Source organism: Purpureocillium takamizusanense, chromosome 2 (assembly GCF_022605165.1).
Source record: "Purpureocillium takamizusanense chromosome 2, complete sequence".
Taxonomy (NCBI): domain Eukaryota; kingdom Fungi; phylum Ascomycota; class Sordariomycetes; order Hypocreales; family Ophiocordycipitaceae; genus Purpureocillium; species Purpureocillium takamizusanense.
In genome coordinates, this window is record NC_063069.1 from 3,085,841 (window position 1) to 3,103,576 (window position 17,736).

At 58.1% G+C, this 17,736-nt stretch overlaps 8 protein-coding genes across 9 annotated transcripts; 5 read left to right on the forward strand and 3 right to left on the reverse strand.

Moving 5' to 3' along the window:
• Positions 1-628: 628 nt before the first annotated feature.
• Positions 629-2,720, forward strand: ERG3_1 (Delta(7)-sterol 5(6)-desaturase). The gene is made up of 2 exons (XM_047983790.1): positions 629-1,528; positions 1,595-2,720. Exons 1-2 carry the CDS (start codon positions 1,275-1,277, stop codon positions 2,382-2,384), a joined length of 1,044 nt encoding a protein of 347 aa, XP_047839762.1. The 5' UTR covers positions 629-1,274; the 3' UTR covers positions 2,385-2,720.
• A 291-nt stretch (positions 2,721-3,011) lies between these two features.
• JDV02_002729 (uncharacterized protein) lies at positions 3,012-3,398 on the reverse strand (the record flags this gene model as incomplete). Its single annotated transcript, XM_047983791.1, has 1 exon — positions 3,012-3,398. The coding sequence occupies one exon, from the start codon at positions 3,396-3,398 to the stop codon at positions 3,012-3,014; it is 387 nt and encodes a 128-aa protein (XP_047839763.1).
• A 600-nt stretch (positions 3,399-3,998) lies between these two features.
• JDV02_002730 (uncharacterized protein) lies at positions 3,999-6,788 on the forward strand. Its single transcript, XM_047983792.1, has 5 exons — positions 3,999-4,168; positions 4,256-4,350; positions 4,418-4,441; positions 4,515-4,639; positions 4,725-6,788. The coding sequence occupies exons 1-5, from the start codon at positions 4,114-4,116 to the stop codon at positions 4,894-4,896; spliced, it is 471 nt and encodes a 156-aa protein (XP_047839764.1). The 5' UTR covers positions 3,999-4,113; the 3' UTR covers positions 4,897-6,788.
• A 74-nt stretch (positions 6,789-6,862) lies between these two features.
• Positions 6,863-8,509, forward strand: JDV02_002731 (uncharacterized protein). Its single transcript, XM_047983793.1, has one exon. It carries the CDS (start codon positions 7,497-7,499, stop codon positions 8,271-8,273), a length of 777 nt encoding a protein of 258 aa, XP_047839765.1. The 5' UTR covers positions 6,863-7,496; the 3' UTR covers positions 8,274-8,509.
• Positions 8,510-9,144: 635 nt separating this feature from the next.
• JDV02_002732 (Malate dehydrogenase) lies at positions 9,145-11,554 on the forward strand. 2 transcript variants are annotated; one of them, XM_047983794.1, is made up of 8 exons: positions 9,145-9,370; positions 9,488-9,519; positions 9,607-9,717; positions 9,780-9,867; positions 9,952-10,414; positions 10,479-10,623; positions 10,681-10,817; positions 10,951-11,554. In XM_047983794.1, the coding sequence occupies exons 1-8, from the start codon at positions 9,358-9,360 to the stop codon at positions 10,955-10,957; spliced, it is 996 nt and encodes a 331-aa protein (XP_047839766.1). In that variant the 5' UTR covers positions 9,145-9,357; the 3' UTR covers positions 10,958-11,554. The 2 variants fall into 2 exon arrangements, with proteins under 2 accessions (XP_047839766.1, XP_047839767.1); XM_047983795.1 differs by having other exon boundaries at positions 10,681-11,554.
• Positions 11,171-12,305, reverse strand: JDV02_002733 (uncharacterized protein; the record flags this gene model as incomplete). The annotated part of the gene is made up of 4 exons (XM_047983796.1): positions 11,171-11,302; positions 11,363-11,452; positions 11,559-11,676; positions 11,791-12,305. The coding sequence occupies 4 exons, from the start codon at positions 12,303-12,305 to the stop codon at positions 11,171-11,173; spliced, it is 855 nt and encodes a 284-aa protein (XP_047839768.1).
• Positions 12,306-12,745: 440 nt separating this feature from the next.
• Positions 12,746-16,445, reverse strand: pli1 (E3 SUMO-protein ligase pli1). The gene is made up of 6 exons (XM_047983797.1): positions 15,313-16,445; positions 14,639-14,950; positions 14,256-14,578; positions 14,060-14,165; positions 13,781-14,006; positions 12,746-13,729 (listed from the first exon to the last, which is right to left on the reverse strand). Exons 1-6 carry the CDS (start codon positions 15,473-15,475, stop codon positions 13,276-13,278), a joined length of 1,584 nt encoding a protein of 527 aa, XP_047839769.1. The 5' UTR covers positions 15,476-16,445; the 3' UTR covers positions 12,746-13,275.
• Positions 16,446-16,728: 283 nt separating this feature from the next.
• JDV02_002735 (uncharacterized protein) lies at positions 16,729-17,624 on the forward strand. Its single transcript, XM_047983798.1, has 3 exons — positions 16,729-17,106; positions 17,162-17,221; positions 17,304-17,624. Exons 1-3 carry the CDS (start codon positions 16,944-16,946, stop codon positions 17,438-17,440), a joined length of 360 nt encoding a protein of 119 aa, XP_047839770.1. The 5' UTR covers positions 16,729-16,943; the 3' UTR covers positions 17,441-17,624.
• The last annotated feature ends 112 nt before the right edge of the window (positions 17,625-17,736 follow it).

Genomic DNA, 17,736 nt, shown 5'->3' on the forward strand with positions numbered 1-17,736 from the left:
GCGGGGCGAGTCGCATGGAACGCCATGGGTGCGATGCATCGGCGAGCGAGCCAGCGAGCCATCCGGCGGCAAGCGACAGCGACGAGCGAGAGAAGGTGTCGTCGACGCATCGTCGAATCATCCATGGATGCCGCCCGGCTCAATCATGCCATTCTGCACTTACGGAACCCCGCCAGCCCGGTGGATGGGATGAAAGGGACCTAGGGTGGCGCGCGCCGCCACCCTCTCTGCCTCCTCCCCGCATGCCGCCCCCATCCATCCCTCTGGCGCTCTCCTCCATCTGTCTTATTTAGGCAAGCGGGAGCGCTGGGGACCGACGCCTCGCCAGGAAACGAACCAGGCGGGGCTGCTCCGTGGTGGAGGGCGGACGGCGGCTGTAACACGGATACCTGGGTTGCGATGCCACCTGCGCGGTGTGACCAGGTCGCGTATGGTAGCGGCGCGTTCGGGCTCGTACTCGGGTTTCACGTCACGGGCGGTTTGCCGCTGGTTTGTCAGAGAGCGGGAGAGGGGAGGCAAGGCCGAGCGAGCGCCCGGCGGCGCAGACGGGCAAGATGCGAATGGACGGGACTTTGTATAAAACAGGTGCCGCGTCCCTGTGGCCCGCAGTGGGTTGGATCTGTAAGGTAAGTAGGCAATTAAGGTAGTGAGTGACTGTACAAAGGCGTCTACAGTACCTAGGCAACTTGTACCTGGATCTGAATCGCACATCTCGTCGCGAGCTTCTAGAAGCCTTCTTCTGTCTCTCTTGTTCCAGCTCATCTTGGTTTGAGCGCAGCCGAGCACGTACTGATTGTACGCCAACATCGAGCAGCGGCCTCTGACAGCAGTCTAGCCGCCCGAATCGTCGTCGCGCGCCGGTTGTACCAGACCAAAACTGCGACCGCCGCTCCAGTTTTCCCCCCTGGCGTCGGCTTGTTGGTCCCCGGTTCGCCTCTACCATCTAAAATCCGAGGGTGCACCGATTTGACTTACAAATGCATGCCAGGCCCGCTGCCCTCGAGCCTGCCCGCTGATACTACAAGACAAGGACGTCGCCTCGTGCCTGTCGTCGCCCGTCTTACAGCAGGCTGCTGCGTCGTGCGACCTCACTCACGCTGCCGCTGTCCGAAAGAAACAAGGTGACACGATCCCGACCCTGCTCTGCTCTGTTCTAGGAGCTTGTCGACCTCGCCAGTGCTGTGACACGCCGACACCAGCCAACCGGCCATCACCTCGCCTTCTCTTCCTCCCCTCTTCGGAGCAGCCTCGTGCGGCCCCCCCCGCCGCCCACCATGGATATCGTGCTCGAGCTCACCGACACCTTCATTGCCGACTATGCCTACGCCTACTTTGCCCCTGCGCGTTCGGCCCCTTATGACTTCCCCCACGCCACGACCGCCAATGCCTCGGCGCAGAGCTTCTCAACGTGGACCTACAAGCCTGCCACCAAGTTCCTTCAGGTCCAGCCCTCCCAGGCCGCTTACACCACCTCGATGCCTCGTGATGATCCGTTGCGCCAGCTCATAACCCTCTTTTGGATCACCTGGTGAGTTGTGGCAGGGTCTGCTAACGCTTCTCCCCCCCCCAAGTCTGACCGTCTTCCTCCCCCCAGGATCTTTGGTATCATAGTCTACTTCATCTTCGCCACGCTGTCATACTTCCTCATCTTCGATAAGCGCACTCTCGACCACCCCAGGTTCCTCAAGAACCAGATCTGGCTCGAAATCAGGCAGGCCAACAAGTCGATGCCCTTCATGGCCGTCTGCACCGCACCCCTTTTCCTCCTCGAGGTCCGCGGCTACGGCAATCTCTACGACACCACCGACGAGGGGCCCGGCATGTGGTACAACATTCTCCAGTTCCCGCTCTTCTTGCTTTTCACCGACTTCTGCATCTACTGGATCCACCGCTCCCTGCACCACCCCCTCGTTTACAAACACCTCCATAAGCCGCACCACAAATGGATTATGCCCACGCCCTACGCCAGTCATGCCTTCCACCCCTTGGACGGTTTCGCCCAGTCGCTACCCTACCACATCTTCCCCTTCATCTTCCCTTTCCAGAAGGTAGCCTACGTCTTCCTCTTCGTCTTTGTCAATTTCTGGTCCATTCTCATCCACGACGGTGAGTATCTCACCAACAACCCCGTCGTAAACGGTGCTGCCTGTCACTCGCTGCACCACTCCCGCTTCGAGGTCAACTACGGCCAATTCTTCACGGCCTTTGACCGCCTCGGTGGCACCTACAGAATGCCCGAGGCGTGGATGTTCGAAAAGGACAAGAAGATGTCCCAGAAGCAGTGGAAGAAGGAGTCGGTCACTGTCGACGAGTTCGTCAAGGAAATCGAGGGCGATGACGAGCGCACCTACGGTCCTGATATCGTCGCCAAGAAGACCAAGTAGTTACTCTCACGGCACGTGACGATGTAGACCTTGGGGTCACATTGGGTCTTGAGTCGCGCCCGCAAGGCGTCACACTGATCGTCATCTGATATTGGGCATTCTGGCAGGCTTGCCTAGGCAGGAACCAACGACCACGGATCAAAGCCAATCTTTCATGTACATATATAGCATTGTCAGATCCCCGGAGGAAGTCTGGCCATGGTGCTGAGACTGTAGGGAGGCAGGATCACGGCGTTGTCATGAGATACGGAACCACTGCGATGACTTGTATATTCCATAGCCGATTCAAACAGAGATGCTGACATCGCTCTTTGTCAGCTCTTAATACTAATACGCATTCCTGAACTCCGGCCTCATTACAAGTTGCAACGCTCCATGAAGCAAATACGAAGTGATCTGGTTGACATGTAGGACGAATACATCAACCGCCACGAGAACTGGTGGGCTAGAACAGACAGAGGTAAGAAAAGCCGACGACGAGCGACACGCGGTCTCGCCAATGAGAGTGTAAGCAGAATCGACACGGAGCCGTTGGGCTGCGCGATAGCAGGCGATGATGCGATGGCGAGGTAAGTGGTTCGCACATGGCTGGCGGCGTAAAGTACCCGACAGCAACCTGAACCGCGCTTAGGAGAAGCTGACAAACTTGGGATCCCGTGGGCGGCCATCGGGGCCAATGCCGTTTTGCTTGAAGCGGCTCTCCATGTAGGCCTTGCGCGCTTGGTCAAAGGTCATGCGCCTCTTCTTCATGAGCTTGAGGACCTCGGCCTTGCTCGCGTCGTCCAGACCCGCGCGGCTGTCACCCGCCTCCACGTTGCCGACCAGGTCAAAGTTACTGCTGGAAAGCCCGGCCTCGATGTCGCCAGCGAAGCTGCCCGGCAGCCGCGAGTATATATAGCCTGCGCCGGGCAGCCGAATTTCGGGGATGTGATGGCGCCAGTACGCGCGGGTGAAGAAGAGCGCCGTCGCGGTAACAATGAAGAGTAAGGAGAGACTGAAGAGAATGTACGCCATGATGAAAGTACGAGAACGGTGTGAGCCGGATAGCGGCTGTTGCGAGCGCGGCAGAGAGTGCGGTTGACGAGAGGATGGTCGGCTCGGGTTGGGACGACGGTTCTCCGACCGGGAGGCTCGGGGAGGCTTAGACGAGGTCGCCTCGGTGCGCAGGTCTGGTTGCTTCAGACGTGGCCGTCGTCGAGCGACCCGTTCATGGCAGGCACGAGGGGCCGCGCAAGGGAGTATGGCGAGTCGTTCTCGGTGGGCTGCTGGTGAAAGCGCTGCAGAACGTCAAGGGGTGAGAAGGGTCGCGGGTGTGTCTCGGAGCCCGTTCCCGCGTTCGACAGGAGCTGACGTGGGACTGCGGGCACTTACGCATACGTAAGTACAGTATACGTGAAAGAGAGTGGCCACAGTACAGCCGCCCTGTCAACAGGCAACCTGGGCGCGGTGGAGCCACTGGCAGCCCCCCGGTACCTGGGAACCTCTCGGGCGCTCAGCCACACCTCGTTCGTCCCCCCGTCTGGCCCGCCATTCTCGCCGCATTCAATTAACGGCCATAGGCACTACCCGGAGCCCGCGACTCGGCACTAACCGGATCGCGATAGCTAAGCGAGCCCACACTTTGCGATTCCTAGGTCAATTTCGCGGCCCTCGAAGGACTCTCTTGGACGACTTTGAAGCTCGAGAAGCATCTGTTTTACGGCGTCGCAAACCACCGAAATCAGTCACAATGGCCTCCCCCGCGATCCCCAACATTTCCTCGGACCTCATCTGGGAGATTGTCCGTGAGTCGACCTGAACACCCGCCCGGGCGCGACCCGGAAAGTCACTGAAGGACGACCGGCATTGCTGAAACTGGGACTACGTGATAGGCAACAACAACTCCTTCCTCGTCAAGAGCAACCGCAACGGCGGCGTCCAGTTCTCCCGGGACCCCCTGAACTTGACCAACAAGAACTCTCGCAAGGTACGCGCATCTGGGAGCCGGAATTTTTTGGGGTCTGCGCCAGAGTGCTGACTGTTGGGCTCTACAGCATGCGGGCTTCGTCAACGACAAGGTATAACCGACCCCCCGAGATCACGACGACATCGCCACAATGAGACAGAAAGACTAAATATCGAACCATCCAGGCCATCGGCGTTGTCCCCAACGAGAAGGGTGGCGTTACCGTGATCAGCAAGAAGACCTCGGCCGCCACGAAGCCGGCCCAGGCTTTCACCAAGACCACCTACGGCGGCAACAAGTCCAACCGCACGTGAGTACAAGGCTTGCTGCATTGACCCGGCCTGCGAGAGAGGTCTATTCGAGCGAGCCGTACTGATGCGCCATGTCAAAACCAGGAGCTACAAGGCTGTTGCCAACCAGGCCGCCAGGTCCGGGTACCGAGGCGACCTGCGCTCGGCCGCCGTCGAGCGCGTTTCCGCCATCCGCCGCACCCAGCTGCCCGTCAAGGCCGACCCCGAGCCTAAGCTGCGCGGCAACAAGGCCAAGAAGGCCGCCGAGTCGTCCTAAGCGCAAACAGCAGTAGGATAGGAAAGAGGGATGGGCCGTGTGGTGTGTGATGTCAAGGGGAGCCGGTGTCGTGGCAACACACAATGATGCAAACACATGTCTAGGTGACGGAGGATGAGAAGCATCAATCAACAGGTCTCTGGGTCATGGCTGGAGTTGGCATTTGATCTCAAAAAGAAACGCATATTTCGGGAAAGCCGCGCGCTCAGTGAGGTGTAGGAATGGAAATGATGTCTCGCAACCACACCGCACCGCCGGGGCCCCGTGAGTCAACGGCCACCGCGGTCAGGTGCATTCGTCCCTGGCCGTAATCGGTCGGAGGGTACCGGGTGTCAGGCAACGTGCTGCAGTACGGTACAGGATGTGAGTGAAGACGCTTGAAGCAGATGTTGGGCGGATGATCTCGGAACCCGGAGCGGCGCGCTATGGGGGACCGTGGTGGATCGGAGGTACGGCGTTGCGTGGCGGCGACAGCCGATGCAGGACGACACTTGAGCAGTAGATCTACAGACTCGCATGCCGGTCGAGACGCTTGGCCTGCCCATGGAAAGCATCTTGCCGGGCTGGTCGCGCGACTGCATCATCCGTATGTCCCATCGTCAGGGGAGAAGAGTGCATCGTCGAGTCTACGCCGCACCCGGATAGGTAGGACCGCACCGGCGCCACGGATCAAGGTATGGAGGCACCTTGGTACTTAGTATAGATCGACTAGCAAGGCAAGTTATTGTGCTTGCTCGGACAATGCGCGCATTCGCGACGACTCGACACACAGTTTTAGTCGGCAGTAGCCCCAGCCCCAGCCCCAGCCCGTGCTGACCCGGCGGGGGACGCGCTCGCCGTGGGAGCCTCGGGTGGAGGAGGGGCAGCTCGTCATCGTCACAAGCCGGCGGCCGTCTCGGTAGTCGGTCGGGAGAGCACGGGCGGCGGCAGCGGCCCGGAGAGCTGAGGAACCAACCTTAGTACTAACCTACTCATGGACCAGTACCTACAGTGTTCGTTTGTACTGTAGGAAAGGACCTCTGGAGAACTACTAAGGTAGGCAGGCTGGCCTGAACCAGGCCGTTCAGGGAGCTGCCCGGATTCACGGCGCCAAATTCGGACCTGGGGCATGACGATGACACTGCTGGGGGCTTTTTGTAGGGTGATTAATTTTGGGTTTCTATAGTTCTGGCGGGCGAAGGACCAAAGCTGTGGCACAGGCAGCGTGGTGATGCGCCCACTGCCATTTCATTCACGAGAAATAGGGTCTGACACAGAGGGCGATTCCGAAGCGCTTTAGTTTTGAGGATGTCACGAGCCATGCGGCGTGTCTCGCCTTTCTTTTGTGAAGCGCCAAAGGCCCGATTCACGGAGTAGGCGGTATACCGTTCAAGACACTGGGCGGCCTGTCGCTGCTGTTGCCCGCTGTGCCTTCAATATGCCTTGAGGAACGATGGAAGGTTCCCAACGGATTTCTATTCGCCCCAGTCCTCGTCGCGCGCCCCAGCACCCTCCTCCCTTCTCTTTCTGTTCTCTGGGTCGGCCAGATCTGACAAGATAAAATTGCCTTCCAGCTCGCCAATCAATAAAATCGCCCTGTCTGACTGGTTCCTGCCATTTCTCTCGCTCGCATTGCTGTCATGTAGGTCCTCTACATTGTGAGCAGTCACGAGGCCGGAGCGACTGCCGGCTGGTACCTCGAAGCCAGCTCCAGGAGGCCAAGCCGATGCCTTGTCTGAAGGTGAAGAAATAAGACTGCTGAAGACTTTGTTCCTCAAGGCCCAGTATGCAAAGGCAGAGCTGCTTGCATTCCTCTGCAAGCCGTTGGATAGTTAGTCCATAGACCTCGATTCAACCAGCGCGGATCAATTTCATGCACTCGGGACGATCACATATCATGGATCCGATTGGGCAGTTAATTCCGAGCCGTCTAGGCCCCCTCGCTCTCTCGCTGCCCTCGATCCGAATGTAGTGCTTCCATGTCATGCTCGACCAGGCCATGCCATGTCATGGCCTGTCACGCCATTCAATTCTTTCTCTTATCTTCTCTCTGTTATGCCATGTCATGTCATACCATCTGCTGTAAGTGACGCCGACCGATTCGTGTTGGAATAGTAGGACCCGATATACGGCCGATTGCATCGCCGAAACGTCAAGCCCCCAACATTCGAAGAATATGTCAAATCATGTTCAAGCTTTTCTGGGTCAGTCGTTGCCACAGTCGGTCAGGGTGTCTATTTCCGTCGAGCTCAAGCCCACCAGGTCGGGCTGTCTATGCATGTGGGTAGGGTTGGTAGGGACTGACGTGTGGGCCCCCTTCTCCCCGTGTTAGCTGGTTGCCTTATATATGCTATGGGTATAAGATATTTGACGTATCGTTCAGTCTTAGGCGCCAAGCTCCGTTTTCACCTGAACGTCTTGGCTGCTGTATGCGCGTATTAGTGTTAAGAAGAATTGAGCAGGTTTGAATGTTTGATTTCTCGGTATATAAAGGTCTGGTCGAAGAGGGCCGTTGACGATGGTGACGACCTGTTGGAGCACCGCTACAGCAATACACTCTCTTGTTCCTTTCTCAAGAAAGAAAACACATAAATTCGGCAACAACACCAACATCAACAATCATGCAGATCTTCGGAAAGCTAACCGCCGTGGCTCTCGTGCTGCTGTTCGCCGGCTCGTCGGTCGGGACACCCGTCCCCGGCGCCGGCGAAAGCAGCATGCGTGGTAACGGCCGCGATTACGGTGGCAAGTACGCGTCGTCGAGCTCTAGGGAAGGACGTGTGGGTGGCAGTGGCGCCTTCGGCGGTAACTCAGCAAGCCAGGCTTGGAACACCCCGGCCCAGGCAAGCAAGAGTACACCTAGCAATGACAAAGACGGCGGCCTTAACCAGTTCAAATGGTACCCGAATCCCAACTCGAGATTTTACGACCCGAAGAAATACCCGAACCAGAGGGGTACCCCGACTACACCTACAAAGGAAGAACTTGACAAAGCGAGATATTACGGTCCGTCCTCCACGCGACGGGCAGTTCCGGATGACAAGGACAGCGCTGGCCATGCAAGGAAGCGAAGCCAACCGCCAGGCAAGGACAAGTACAATCAGGGCTGGAACTCTAATCCCTGGGGCAGCTACGCGTCGGGATCAAAGGCTTACAAGTCCCCGAGCGAGCCCAAGGGAGGTATGCCTGTCAGGTCGGGGAACAGCAAGGATGAGCAGCGCATATACGACCCGAAAAGCGAGCGACAGTACAAATCGCCTAGGGCCATTTCTTCGCCCAATGCTGCCAAGCAGAGGAAGCGAGACGAGACCAACGCCTCAAAGCCCGAGGCAGTCGTGCCTGAATTGGACAAAGATGTCGCGGACAAGTCGGGCTTGCATCCGGAGACCTCCCAGTAACTTGTCGACCCCAACGGAACGCGCATCGTGGACCGACCTGGGGCGCGGCATGAGTGATGGAAGCTGTGCGCGGGACCGGGAATATACCTAAGTACGTATACTGTATACTGTACAGTATGTCATATACTGGGCTGGATGCGGAACCGACCGGAGTGGCTCCAGTACATGTACGTACTAGGTAGTACAAAGTAGTCCGTCAGCACAATGACAAGACAACAAGCTCACTCTGCTTCGCGCATACATGGTTCCATGGCCGTCTCACGGCACCTGTAATAGTGTGAATGAAATTGCATGAGGGCTTGAGGCGAGGTACTTCGTATATATAGGTAGTCAAAGCCCAGACTGAAGAATCACTTGCAACTTACTGACACTTTTTCTGGTTGGATTATCCATATTACTATTAGCAGCTGTCGTGGCTTGTGCGAGTTGCGGGCTGGGTGGGGGGCTTCTGCAGCGGGCGGCGTGCCGGCGTGTGCCAGCATCCGGGCACTGGAATTGCTCATCCTGAGTACATAGAAGGCGCCTGCAGTGCAAACGCAGCCCGGAATGCGTGCAGTCGCAACGACAGATAGGTAAGGTAAGGAGGCGCCATAGGTAGCCTGACCTCGCCTGCACCTACCATTACCTACCTGTAATTATTAGCCTCAATCCTCCGATTGGCGGCCCGGCCGCTGCCTTAGTACGCAGGTTGCCCCTCCTTCCTCGGCCGCCCTGCCCCTGCCCCTCCATGTGCCTGCTGCCCCTGCCCCTCCAAAACCGCGCGTCGGGACGTGGACGCGGGGAGCTGCTGGCGCACTGCAGTGAGCAATCCAAACAGGTTCGGTCGGGTGCCTCCACTCGCTGTGCTGTCCGAGCACTGGCACCCTCCTCGCGTCTTCCCGGGGCCCTTTCTTCTGCGACGCTCTCCCACCACCTCCCTTCCTCTCCTCCGATCTCAGTTCCTCGATTCTCCCTCCTCCCTCTCCTCCTCCTCCTCCTCCTCCCACTCCAAGAAACACTCGTCCATCGGCATCCTAGCCTCCCGCTCCCGCCACACAACTATCAAGAACTCTCGACATCCCCTCCCTCCCTCCCATCCATCAAAATGGTCAAAGCTGGTATGCCAGATGCTGCCCCTCAACCCCGCACTCTACCCGTGTCCTGCCTGGTACCGAGCTACCTACCTACTTGATCTGCCTCACACAATTGCTGCGCTGACAAACTTCGTGACGTAGTTGTTGCTGGTGCCTCTGGCGGCATTGGCCAGGTTCGTTCTTCCCAGCTGCCCCCCTACTTTCCTCGCTCTCTCACTTGTCCTTCGTGCTGGCTGACTTGATGTTCCTGCTGTCTGCAGCCTCTTTCGCTGCTTTTGAAGAACAGCCCTCTCATTGACGAGCTGGCTCTCTACGATGTCGTCAACACCCCCGGCGTCGCTTCCGACCTGTCACACATCTCCTCGCCCGCGGTAAGTAGAGCTCTACTGACACTCACCTTTGTCAATTCTCGTCTGACCACCTTGGCCCGCAGAAAGTCACGGGCTATCTTCCCAAGGATGACGGTGCCAAGTCCGCCTTCAAGGATGCCGACATCATCGTCATCCCTGCTGGCATCCCCCGTAAGCTACAGCCCTGAAGACCTCCCACACGGAGTTCTCGCTGCGTCCTTTGCGTCCACTGCTGACACACCAATCCCGGCAAAGGCAAGCCCGGCATGACCCGTGATGACCTGTTCAACATCAACGCCGGCATTGTCAAGGGCTTGATCGAGACCGCCGCCGAGGTCGCCCCTAAGGCGTTTATTCTGGTCATCTCCAACCCGGTCAACTCGACGGTCCCTATCTCCGCCGAGGTTCTTAAGGCCAAGAAGGTCTTCAACGCCCAGCGCCTGTTCGGTGTCACCACGCTTGACATCGTCCGCGCCGAGACGTTTGTCAGCGAGATCACCGGCCAGTCCGAGCCCCAGAAGCAGACCATCCCCGTCATTGGTGGTCACTCTGGTGAGACCATTGTCCCTCTCTTCAGCAAGGCCTCCCCTGCCGTCAAGATCCCCGACGACAAGTACGACGCTCTTGTCAACCGCGTCCAGTTCGGCGGTGACGAGGTTGTCAAGGCCAAGGACGGCGCTGGTTCGGCTACTCTCTCTATGGCCTATGCCGGCTTCCGGTCAGTTCGCCAGTCACTCTCCAAGTGTCCAATTGCAACGCTCAGTCAGCTGATTATTCTGTAGATTTGCCGAGAAGGTCCTTCGTGCCGTCAAGGGCGAAAAGGGTCTGGTCGAGCCTAGCTACGTCTACCTCCCGGGTGTTCCCGGCGGCGAGGCCATCGCCAAGGAGACCGGCTGCGACTTCTTCTCCGTCCCCATTGAGCTCGGAGTAAGCACAAAGACCCCCCTTGCTTGAACTCGAACACGCGTCTAACAATGAGTCCAGCCCAACGGTGCCGAGAAGGCCAACAACCCCTTGGAGGGCATCACCGACAAGGAGAAGGCGCTTCTGCAGAAGGCTGTCGAGGGCCTCAAGGGCAACATCAAGAAGGGCATCGACTTCGCCCACAACCCGCCCCAAAAGTGAACACTTTCCCCGGTTCCCCCAAGGAGCAGTTGAGTGGGTGCAGCAAGCCTGTCTTGAATGCAATAGCTATCACGCTAGGCTTAATATATGAATGACGCTCATGTTGCTGATCATGGAATCTCTCGACAGGCTGTGAAGCCGTGCCCTCGAATCTCCACCCTAAGGATCATAACCGCGGCCTGATCAATGACAGCCTCGTTTTTGTTCGACTTCGGCGGTCCGGATGGCCAAGTACGGGTAGTTGTGCAGGAATCACGGGACCAATCCCGCGCGCCCGTGGGCAGGGACCACTAGACTATATAGGCGGCAGTGGCGCCATGGATGACATTTAGTTGTACATGCCGGGGTTTCATGACTTGTTGGGTAGGGTCTTGATCTGAAACACAGCACCCGGGAGCTCGTTGATCTCTGCTTGAACGGTGGCCGTGATGCCCAGCGCCGCCAGTGCACCCCGTACGATGCCACAGGGAAACCACAGGAACTGCGAGACAAGATCAGCGGACTTTGATCTCCTGACCCTGCGTGAAGCGCGGCTACTCACCGGCTGTGCCCGCACGACGGCCTGGCCACCCGCCTCTGTGCTCATCCTCGAGAAGGGCCTGAAGACATTGTCCGTGAGGACGTACACACCCTGTGCCGCCACGTGTCAGCGATGTCCGCGTTATTGTACACAGATGGGGCTATGTAGGCTGTCTGACGTAACTACGCCTGCGAAGTGAGGAATAAAGCGAACGTACCCTGTGGTTTGTTTTGAGGTTATCGATGTTCTTGCCGAACACGAGAGACCACAGGTCCTTGCAGAGGAACTTGATGACATCGAGCGTGTCGTTGAACCGCGGCCGGTCGCGCGAGAAGCTTGTGTTTGGCGCCCGGAGTCAGCAACAGAGTGTGATAAATGCAGGATACAGCGTGCACGCCGCCGCCGACGAGGCGAGGCACGGACGGGGACTTCCCCGGGGGGGGGCTCACCGCTCCACGAGGCCCTGTCCGACCCGGTACCCCAGGCTCTCGAGCCGGAAGTGCACTGCATCGAGCTCCTCCTCTTCGTCTATCCTGCGGGGCGCGGCGGCAGTCGCCGTCGCCGCCGCCGGCCCGGAGAGGGACGACGAGCCAGCACGGTGGTTCCCCGCGGCGGTGACGTTATTGCTGTTGTTCGCCAGTGCCGACTCTCCCCTTCCCGCCGCCGCACCAGCACTGTCTGCACCTGCAGCACCCACTTTTGCAGTCGTGGCTGCTGCTGCTGCTGCTGCTGCTGCTGCTGCGGCGGCGGCGGCGGTAGTCGTAGAGGAGGAGGAGGCGTCATGCGACGACGACGACGACAATGTCGGTGGTGGTGACGGCGGACGCGCAAAGTCGCGCTCGTGCGTGACGCGAAACGCCAGCGGCACGAGCTCAATGAGGAGAAAGTCGAGGCACGACGTGGAGAGGAACGTGGCGGTCGGGTCCGACGAGTTGTACGGCGGCATCACCGGTTCGAGAGACATGGCTGCGGCTGGCTGGGCGCAGCGCGTGCACGCCTAATTCCGCCTGCTGGCCTGCTTTGCTTTATACGTATGGTGACAGTAGTCGTCGTGTGCTGCGCGGTGCCAAGCGAACGGGGCTCGTCGCGGACCAGCGTCGTCGGTCGGTCAGTCAGTCAGCCAGGGATTCGTGCGTCGCGGCCTGCTGGGAGTCGAGGTGCTGCGAATGGAGAGTCGTGGCGAGGGGGGGATTATGTGTGGTCGCGGACGCTCGCAAAAGGAGGCGTTGTCTGGCGTTGACATTCATCAATGGGGGAGCTCCTTTGGTCACTCGGCGGCGGCAGTCAGTGGTGTGGGGGGAGTTGCTGTGCTCCGCAGCTCGGAGACGCATTGCCCGCCCACCTTCACTTCATCCAACGCCCGAGGTCACTTCCGTGTCGCCTGCCTGCGTCATTAACATTCTTGTCCAATAACTTTTAGAAAACTTGGCAATGAGAACCACCTGAGTTACTCGGTAGGTAGCGCGTGCGTGTACGAGACTAGTTACTCTGTCACGGGCCTCGTTCACCCATTGCTGCTCTGCGACAACGAAACAATATTATACCAAACTCTAGCCAAGCGATGATGTGACAAGCAGGCCTTCGGGACAGCAGCACCAGTATTGTGTGAGCATCTGTGATTATTTAGAAGTCTCGTCGCTGTTTGGTGTATCTTATGATATTCTTCCACCGACCGTCATGGATGTCTGCTTTTCCCCGCAGCTTCCTTCAACTCTCCCCTCATAGACCAAACGCCCCACTGATGCCAATCGAGCTATCAACACCGGCAACAAAATCAAGGGGAATCTCTGTATTTTCCGTCCACCTGCCGAACGCCGTTGCCACCTTGCCATGAAACGCAAATTCAAATAATAGCCGCCCGCCATCTTTTCTGCGGCTGCGACATATGGGACTTCCAAACGACCCCCGGGGTCCTGCTACCACATCATGCCCCCTCAAGGCATTCGGAAGAACACGGGATCAGGGCCCGGGAATGCGAGACTGCCGGAATCGCGACCACTACTATTCGCTGACGTAGCTTGCCTCTTGTGAGGGCGCTGAATGGGCTCATCATCATCGTCATCCGAGTCTCCCGTCAGGTCAATGATAGTTGGCGCTGGTCGTTTGGCGCTGGTCGATGCAATGCCTCTGGGGCCGTTGGCTGAGCTGCCTCTGCCAGAAGAGGCAGGTGTGCTGACTCGCGGCGTGACGTTCTTGGGTGTCTCGAACCGTCGACCGACGATGCTGACTTCTGATATCTCCACGAGGTCGTCGTCGTCCACTGAAGCTCCATTTATGCCGTCGGCATGATCAGATTCTTGAGCTGTCTTGATTGACCATTGGCCAGTTGGCTCAATTGTGACCGACTCTAGGCTCTTCGGCGTACTCTCCAGTATGTCTTTTGCATAACTGTCGAATATGTTAGCATGGCCTCGATGTAGCGCGGTGATATCAACTTACTCATCCACGGCCAGCTGAGTAAATGGCACAGACTTATTGCAAATAGGACAGAGCCACTGAGGTCCCTGTTCCTGAAGCTGGAGGTAGGACGTGGCATCAAAACATTGAATATGCGTGCAGGCGAGGCCACGGCAGGGCGTCACGAGCCGCATGTATGACAACGGGCACTTCAGCGACAGGACCTGGGACGTGGCTACTACGTCGGGATCTTGGGCCTTTTTGGTCACTAATTTGGAATGGTCAGTCGGGTGAAGGCAAGTCACGAACTTGTGCACCTACATTCAGCCACAACAGCCATTTTGGGAATGCGACGGCGGGTGGCAACTATATTGACGAGCTCGTCGACGGAAGTCGTTTTACACACATAGACCGCCAAGTAGAATTTCTGTGGTGGGAACGATCAGTTTCCAGTCTGAGGATTAAGTCGATTATGCGGTGATGCCTTTGGAAGCATAATGAAAGGCGGGGGGTTTACCTTCTGAGTCAACGCGTAGGTAAACTCAACCGTGTTGACGTATGACGACCTGAGGTGAAGCTCCTTGGTTATGTCCACCGGTCTCGTTGAGCCGGGTTTGTTCTTCAGGCCACGAAGGTTTGCTTTGATGTCGACTTTGTTGACCCGTAGTTCCGACTGGTGCGGGAAAGCAACATCCTGCAAACCATGAGGGTCGCTCGCACAGAATACCATGACTTTGTGCGGCGTGTTTTTGGACCCCGTGACTCCAAGACACCGCCGAAGAGCCTCATGGTCGGTGAGCCTGATGGGAATCGATATCGTGTTCCTATGCTGCGACATGACTAGGCGGCTGGTCAGCTGGGAACACCCCTGGGGAGACATGAACTAGGGTGGTACCCTACCTTCACATGCTCGGACCGTGCCAATCTGTGCTTCAATCTGATAAAAGGGGCTCGACCGAAAGGCGAGGGAGGATGCGCCGACGCCATACAGACTACCAGGCGAATGACCGTTTTGGTAACCACGATTAAACGCCTGGCTGGCATTTAACGCAGGCATGGAGGCGTGATACTGCGCAGACGTGGACGCGTTGGAAACTCTAGAGGTGACGCTCTTTGACGAAGGGCTTCCGCGCTGTGCGGAAGCATTGAGAATGCTCTGTCGCACCTGCTGGAACCGCGAGGCGTCGTTGGCGTTGACGGTTGTTTGAATGACTATGAGGCGCCATTGGGGCGCGTTTGGTTAGCAATCCGTTGTCGAAAGCCGTAGCGTGAGGATGCCTGCGTATGCTGGGCACTACCGTATGAAACGCGGTCGGGCAATGTTCGTAGCAGAGGGTCGAGGCGATTCTGAGCAGAAACAAAGTGTTTGGGGGAGGAACACGGAAGGAGAGAGACAGAGGCAGATGGGAAAACGGAAAAGAGATGGCTCCAGAGTGCGGTTGCGCCGTGGCTGTGCTGTAGAGGCCTGGGACCAGACGCACGGCGCGAGTGCAGGGGGGCAGTGTGCAGGAGGAGGTGCGAGGAGGAAGATGGTGTGCGCATAAGGGGAAGAGTCGAGGCGAAAAGGGACTCACGGTCGACAATGCGTGCCTGGAGGTCCGCCTTGACCCCGGTGCTCTTCAGCCCGTTCACCTGGCAGACCGACGACAGCTGGCGGTTGAACAGGCTGTTGCCTTGCACCTGCCGCAACAGACTCGACACCTCCTGCTTGGAGATGGCCGGCACGGGAGACGCCATGGCGACGGTTGCTTGGGCAGGAGCGAGAGCGAGCAGGTGGAGCACTTGCCACTGCACGGCTGGACCTTAAGATGCCTGAGGTGGCCGCAAAGAACAGACGAGACCAGTGAATGGTTGCGCTGCCGTGCTTGAGATGGGTATTTCTCTGTGCTGTGCCGTGCTGTGCCGTGCCGCGCCGTGCTGCGGGCCCCGAGCAGAGATGGCAGCTCTTGACGTTCTCTTCCAGGTTCCCACCGGTTCAGCGCAGCGCAGCGCAACGACGAGGCCGCGCACGCCCGAGCCCCGGAACCGCGACTCTCCTCTCTCTCTCTCTCTCTCGCAGCCTCCCCGAGCCCGCCTCGACGGCGGCAACGCACGCAACCAGGCCGAGCCGAGGCTCCTTTTGACGTCGAGGCACACGGCGTGCAAGGTTCAGGGTACTGCCAATGCGTGAGGCCTCGGCCGCCGTTCCGACTCTTGGCCGTTCGCGGGGGCAGACAGGACAGGACGGCCAAGCACTCAGGGCCACGGCAAACGACGCTCGGAGGAGCAAGGCAGCGTACACCAACTATATATGGACTGTTCGGAGGCGGAGGAGTCGTGTAGGCAGGAGCCAAGCGTCGCACGTCTCGCGGCTCCGGAGGTTTTCGGCGGCAGATGCGGCTGTGACAGAAACGCGGGCGGGCGGTGGCAGGGAACAGGCGAGTGTGAGGCTGCCTTCGATCCGGCCGGACGCCCAGGTATGATGATGGGGGTTCGCAAAACTCGGCCGTCACCGCAAGAGGGCGTTCATTTTGCGGGATGCTGAACGGCAGCGGTCGGCGGCGGGCGATGGCCGTGGTGCGCTTTGCTCGCAGGTTGCGCGCGTGCTGTTTATGAGGTAACGAAGGGCCTCTGGCAGGCATGAAGTCACGGACGGATAGTGCTAGGTAATAAGATGGACGGGAGCCCGCGCACTTGGTCGAGGCAGCGGCGGGTCCGGCCACCCTGCAGAAAGACGCAGTCCATACATATTACAGTACTTCGCGCACACACGACACAGCACCACACCCATCTCAGTTTGGTGGACGTGGCCAGGCTGGGGTGGCTGGCTGGCTGGCCAGACCTAGTAGCCTAGGCTGGGCTGTCACTCTAGCAGGCTGATGAGTGCTGAAAATTCTCCCAACCCACCTGGCTGGCCGGGGCAGCCTGGTAGGCAGCCCTGGCCTTCCATTGAAATACGTAAATGGATCTGGACCCCCACCAGCCACATCTTGTCCACCTCACCTTGCGCTGCTTGTTGGGCGCCGGTGGATGTGCTGTAGTACTAAGGGACCAACGCCACAACCAGCGTCCACCTTATCTCTCGTTATCGAGGAAGTAACCTAACTTTTTTTCCCCCCATGAAGTCGCTCGGGGCAGGCTCTCACTCACTCACTCGACGGCGCATCATCGCACACACCCTCTTCACGTAACAGTACCTCGAAGCAGACGTCGAGACACATACACAATGGCCAAGAGCTCCCGTTCAAGCACGAAAAAGGCGAACAACCGGCGAAAGGCCGCGTCTGTGTTCGGCCCTGCGGAGATCGCCCGCAATGAGCGCCTGTCGGCCAAGCTGCTCGAGCTGGCAAAGCAGCCCAAGCCCGAGACTTCAGACGTCAACATGGATGGTGGGTAGTATAGCCTTGACAGGCGTGCTGGCGACCGTCACTAACTTGACTGTAGCGGTCGAGGACGATGCAGCAGTAGCTGAAGAGCACGTTGCGGACGATGCCGACGACACAGGTACGTTCTTTCACGCCGACTCTCATTCAGCATGCTGTACTTCGTACATGGCGACGGAACCTGACGAGTCACAATCCGCTAGCCATGGACGTCGACTCCAAGAAGGCGTCCAGGACGCGCATTGACAAAAAACGCATCGGCAAGAGAAAGGCCAAAAAGTCCAAGATTGTGTTTCCTAAATACAGCGACAGGGCCGGCAAAAAGAAGGGTGGCAAGTAAAGCACGAGGGTCGGTTGAGGGGGAAGATGATGCTGAGATGGTCCCAAACACAGGAGAAATGGTCTCTGCTTTTTTTTTTTTTTCCCGAATGGTTTTATCATGTCTTCTGGCGCAGCATTAATTGACGATACCCACGAGAGTCGAGAGAAAACGCGTTAGTTCCATCGCTCTGATTTACCTTGGTACTTACCTACCTGTACTTCGTACTTGACAGCGTCCTGCCTGCGGGCTGTAGCCTTATGAAGTAGGTACTAACCTGCTCTGACGAGTGGTGTGGCGCAGACCCACCTTGGCCT

Excerpts from the sequence above, each read along its gene's own strand:
- ERG3_1 (XM_047983790.1), top strand. The coding sequence starts at position 1,275 with ATGGATATCGTGCTCGAGCTCACCGACACCTTCATTGCCGACTATGCC. Across the intron at positions 1,529-1,594 it reads ACCCTCTTTTGGATCACCTG|GATCTTTGGTATCATAGTCT; the intron begins GTGAGTTGTGGC and ends TCCTCCCCCCAG.
- JDV02_002730 (XM_047983792.1), top strand. The coding sequence starts at position 4,114 with ATGGCCTCCCCCGCGATCCCCAACATTTCCTCGGACCTCATCTGGGAG. Across the intron at positions 4,442-4,514 it reads CGGGCTTCGTCAACGACAAG|GCCATCGGCGTTGTCCCCAA; the intron begins GTATAACCGACC and ends CGAACCATCCAG. Across the intron at positions 4,640-4,724 it reads GGCAACAAGTCCAACCGCAC|GAGCTACAAGGCTGTTGCCA; the intron begins GTGAGTACAAGG and ends TGTCAAAACCAG.
- JDV02_002731 (XM_047983793.1), top strand. The coding sequence starts at position 7,497 with ATGCAGATCTTCGGAAAGCTAACCGCCGTGGCTCTCGTGCTGCTGTTC.
- JDV02_002732 (XM_047983794.1), top strand. Across the intron at positions 9,718-9,779 it reads CACACATCTCCTCGCCCGCG|AAAGTCACGGGCTATCTTCC; the intron begins GTAAGTAGAGCT and ends CTTGGCCCGCAG. Across the intron at positions 10,624-10,680 it reads CCGTCCCCATTGAGCTCGGA|CCCAACGGTGCCGAGAAGGC; the intron begins GTAAGCACAAAG and ends CAATGAGTCCAG.
- pli1 (XM_047983797.1), bottom strand. The coding sequence starts at position 15,475 with ATGGCGTCTCCCGTGCCGGCCATCTCCAAGCAGGAGGTGTCGAGTCTG. Across the intron at positions 14,951-15,312 it reads CCAGGCACGCATTGTCGACC|TCATTCAAACAACCGTCAAC; the intron begins GTGAGTCCCTTT and ends GGCGCCTCATAG. Across the intron at positions 14,166-14,255 it reads CCTACGCGTTGACTCAGAAG|AAATTCTACTTGGCGGTCTA; the intron begins GTAAACCCCCCG and ends TTCCCACCACAG.
- JDV02_002735 (XM_047983798.1), top strand. The coding sequence starts at position 16,944 with ATGGCCAAGAGCTCCCGTTCAAGCACGAAAAAGGCGAACAACCGGCGA. Across the intron at positions 17,107-17,161 it reads TTCAGACGTCAACATGGATG|CGGTCGAGGACGATGCAGCA; the intron begins GTGGGTAGTATA and ends ACTTGACTGTAG. Across the intron at positions 17,222-17,303 it reads GGACGATGCCGACGACACAG|CCATGGACGTCGACTCCAAG; the intron begins GTACGTTCTTTC and ends ACAATCCGCTAG.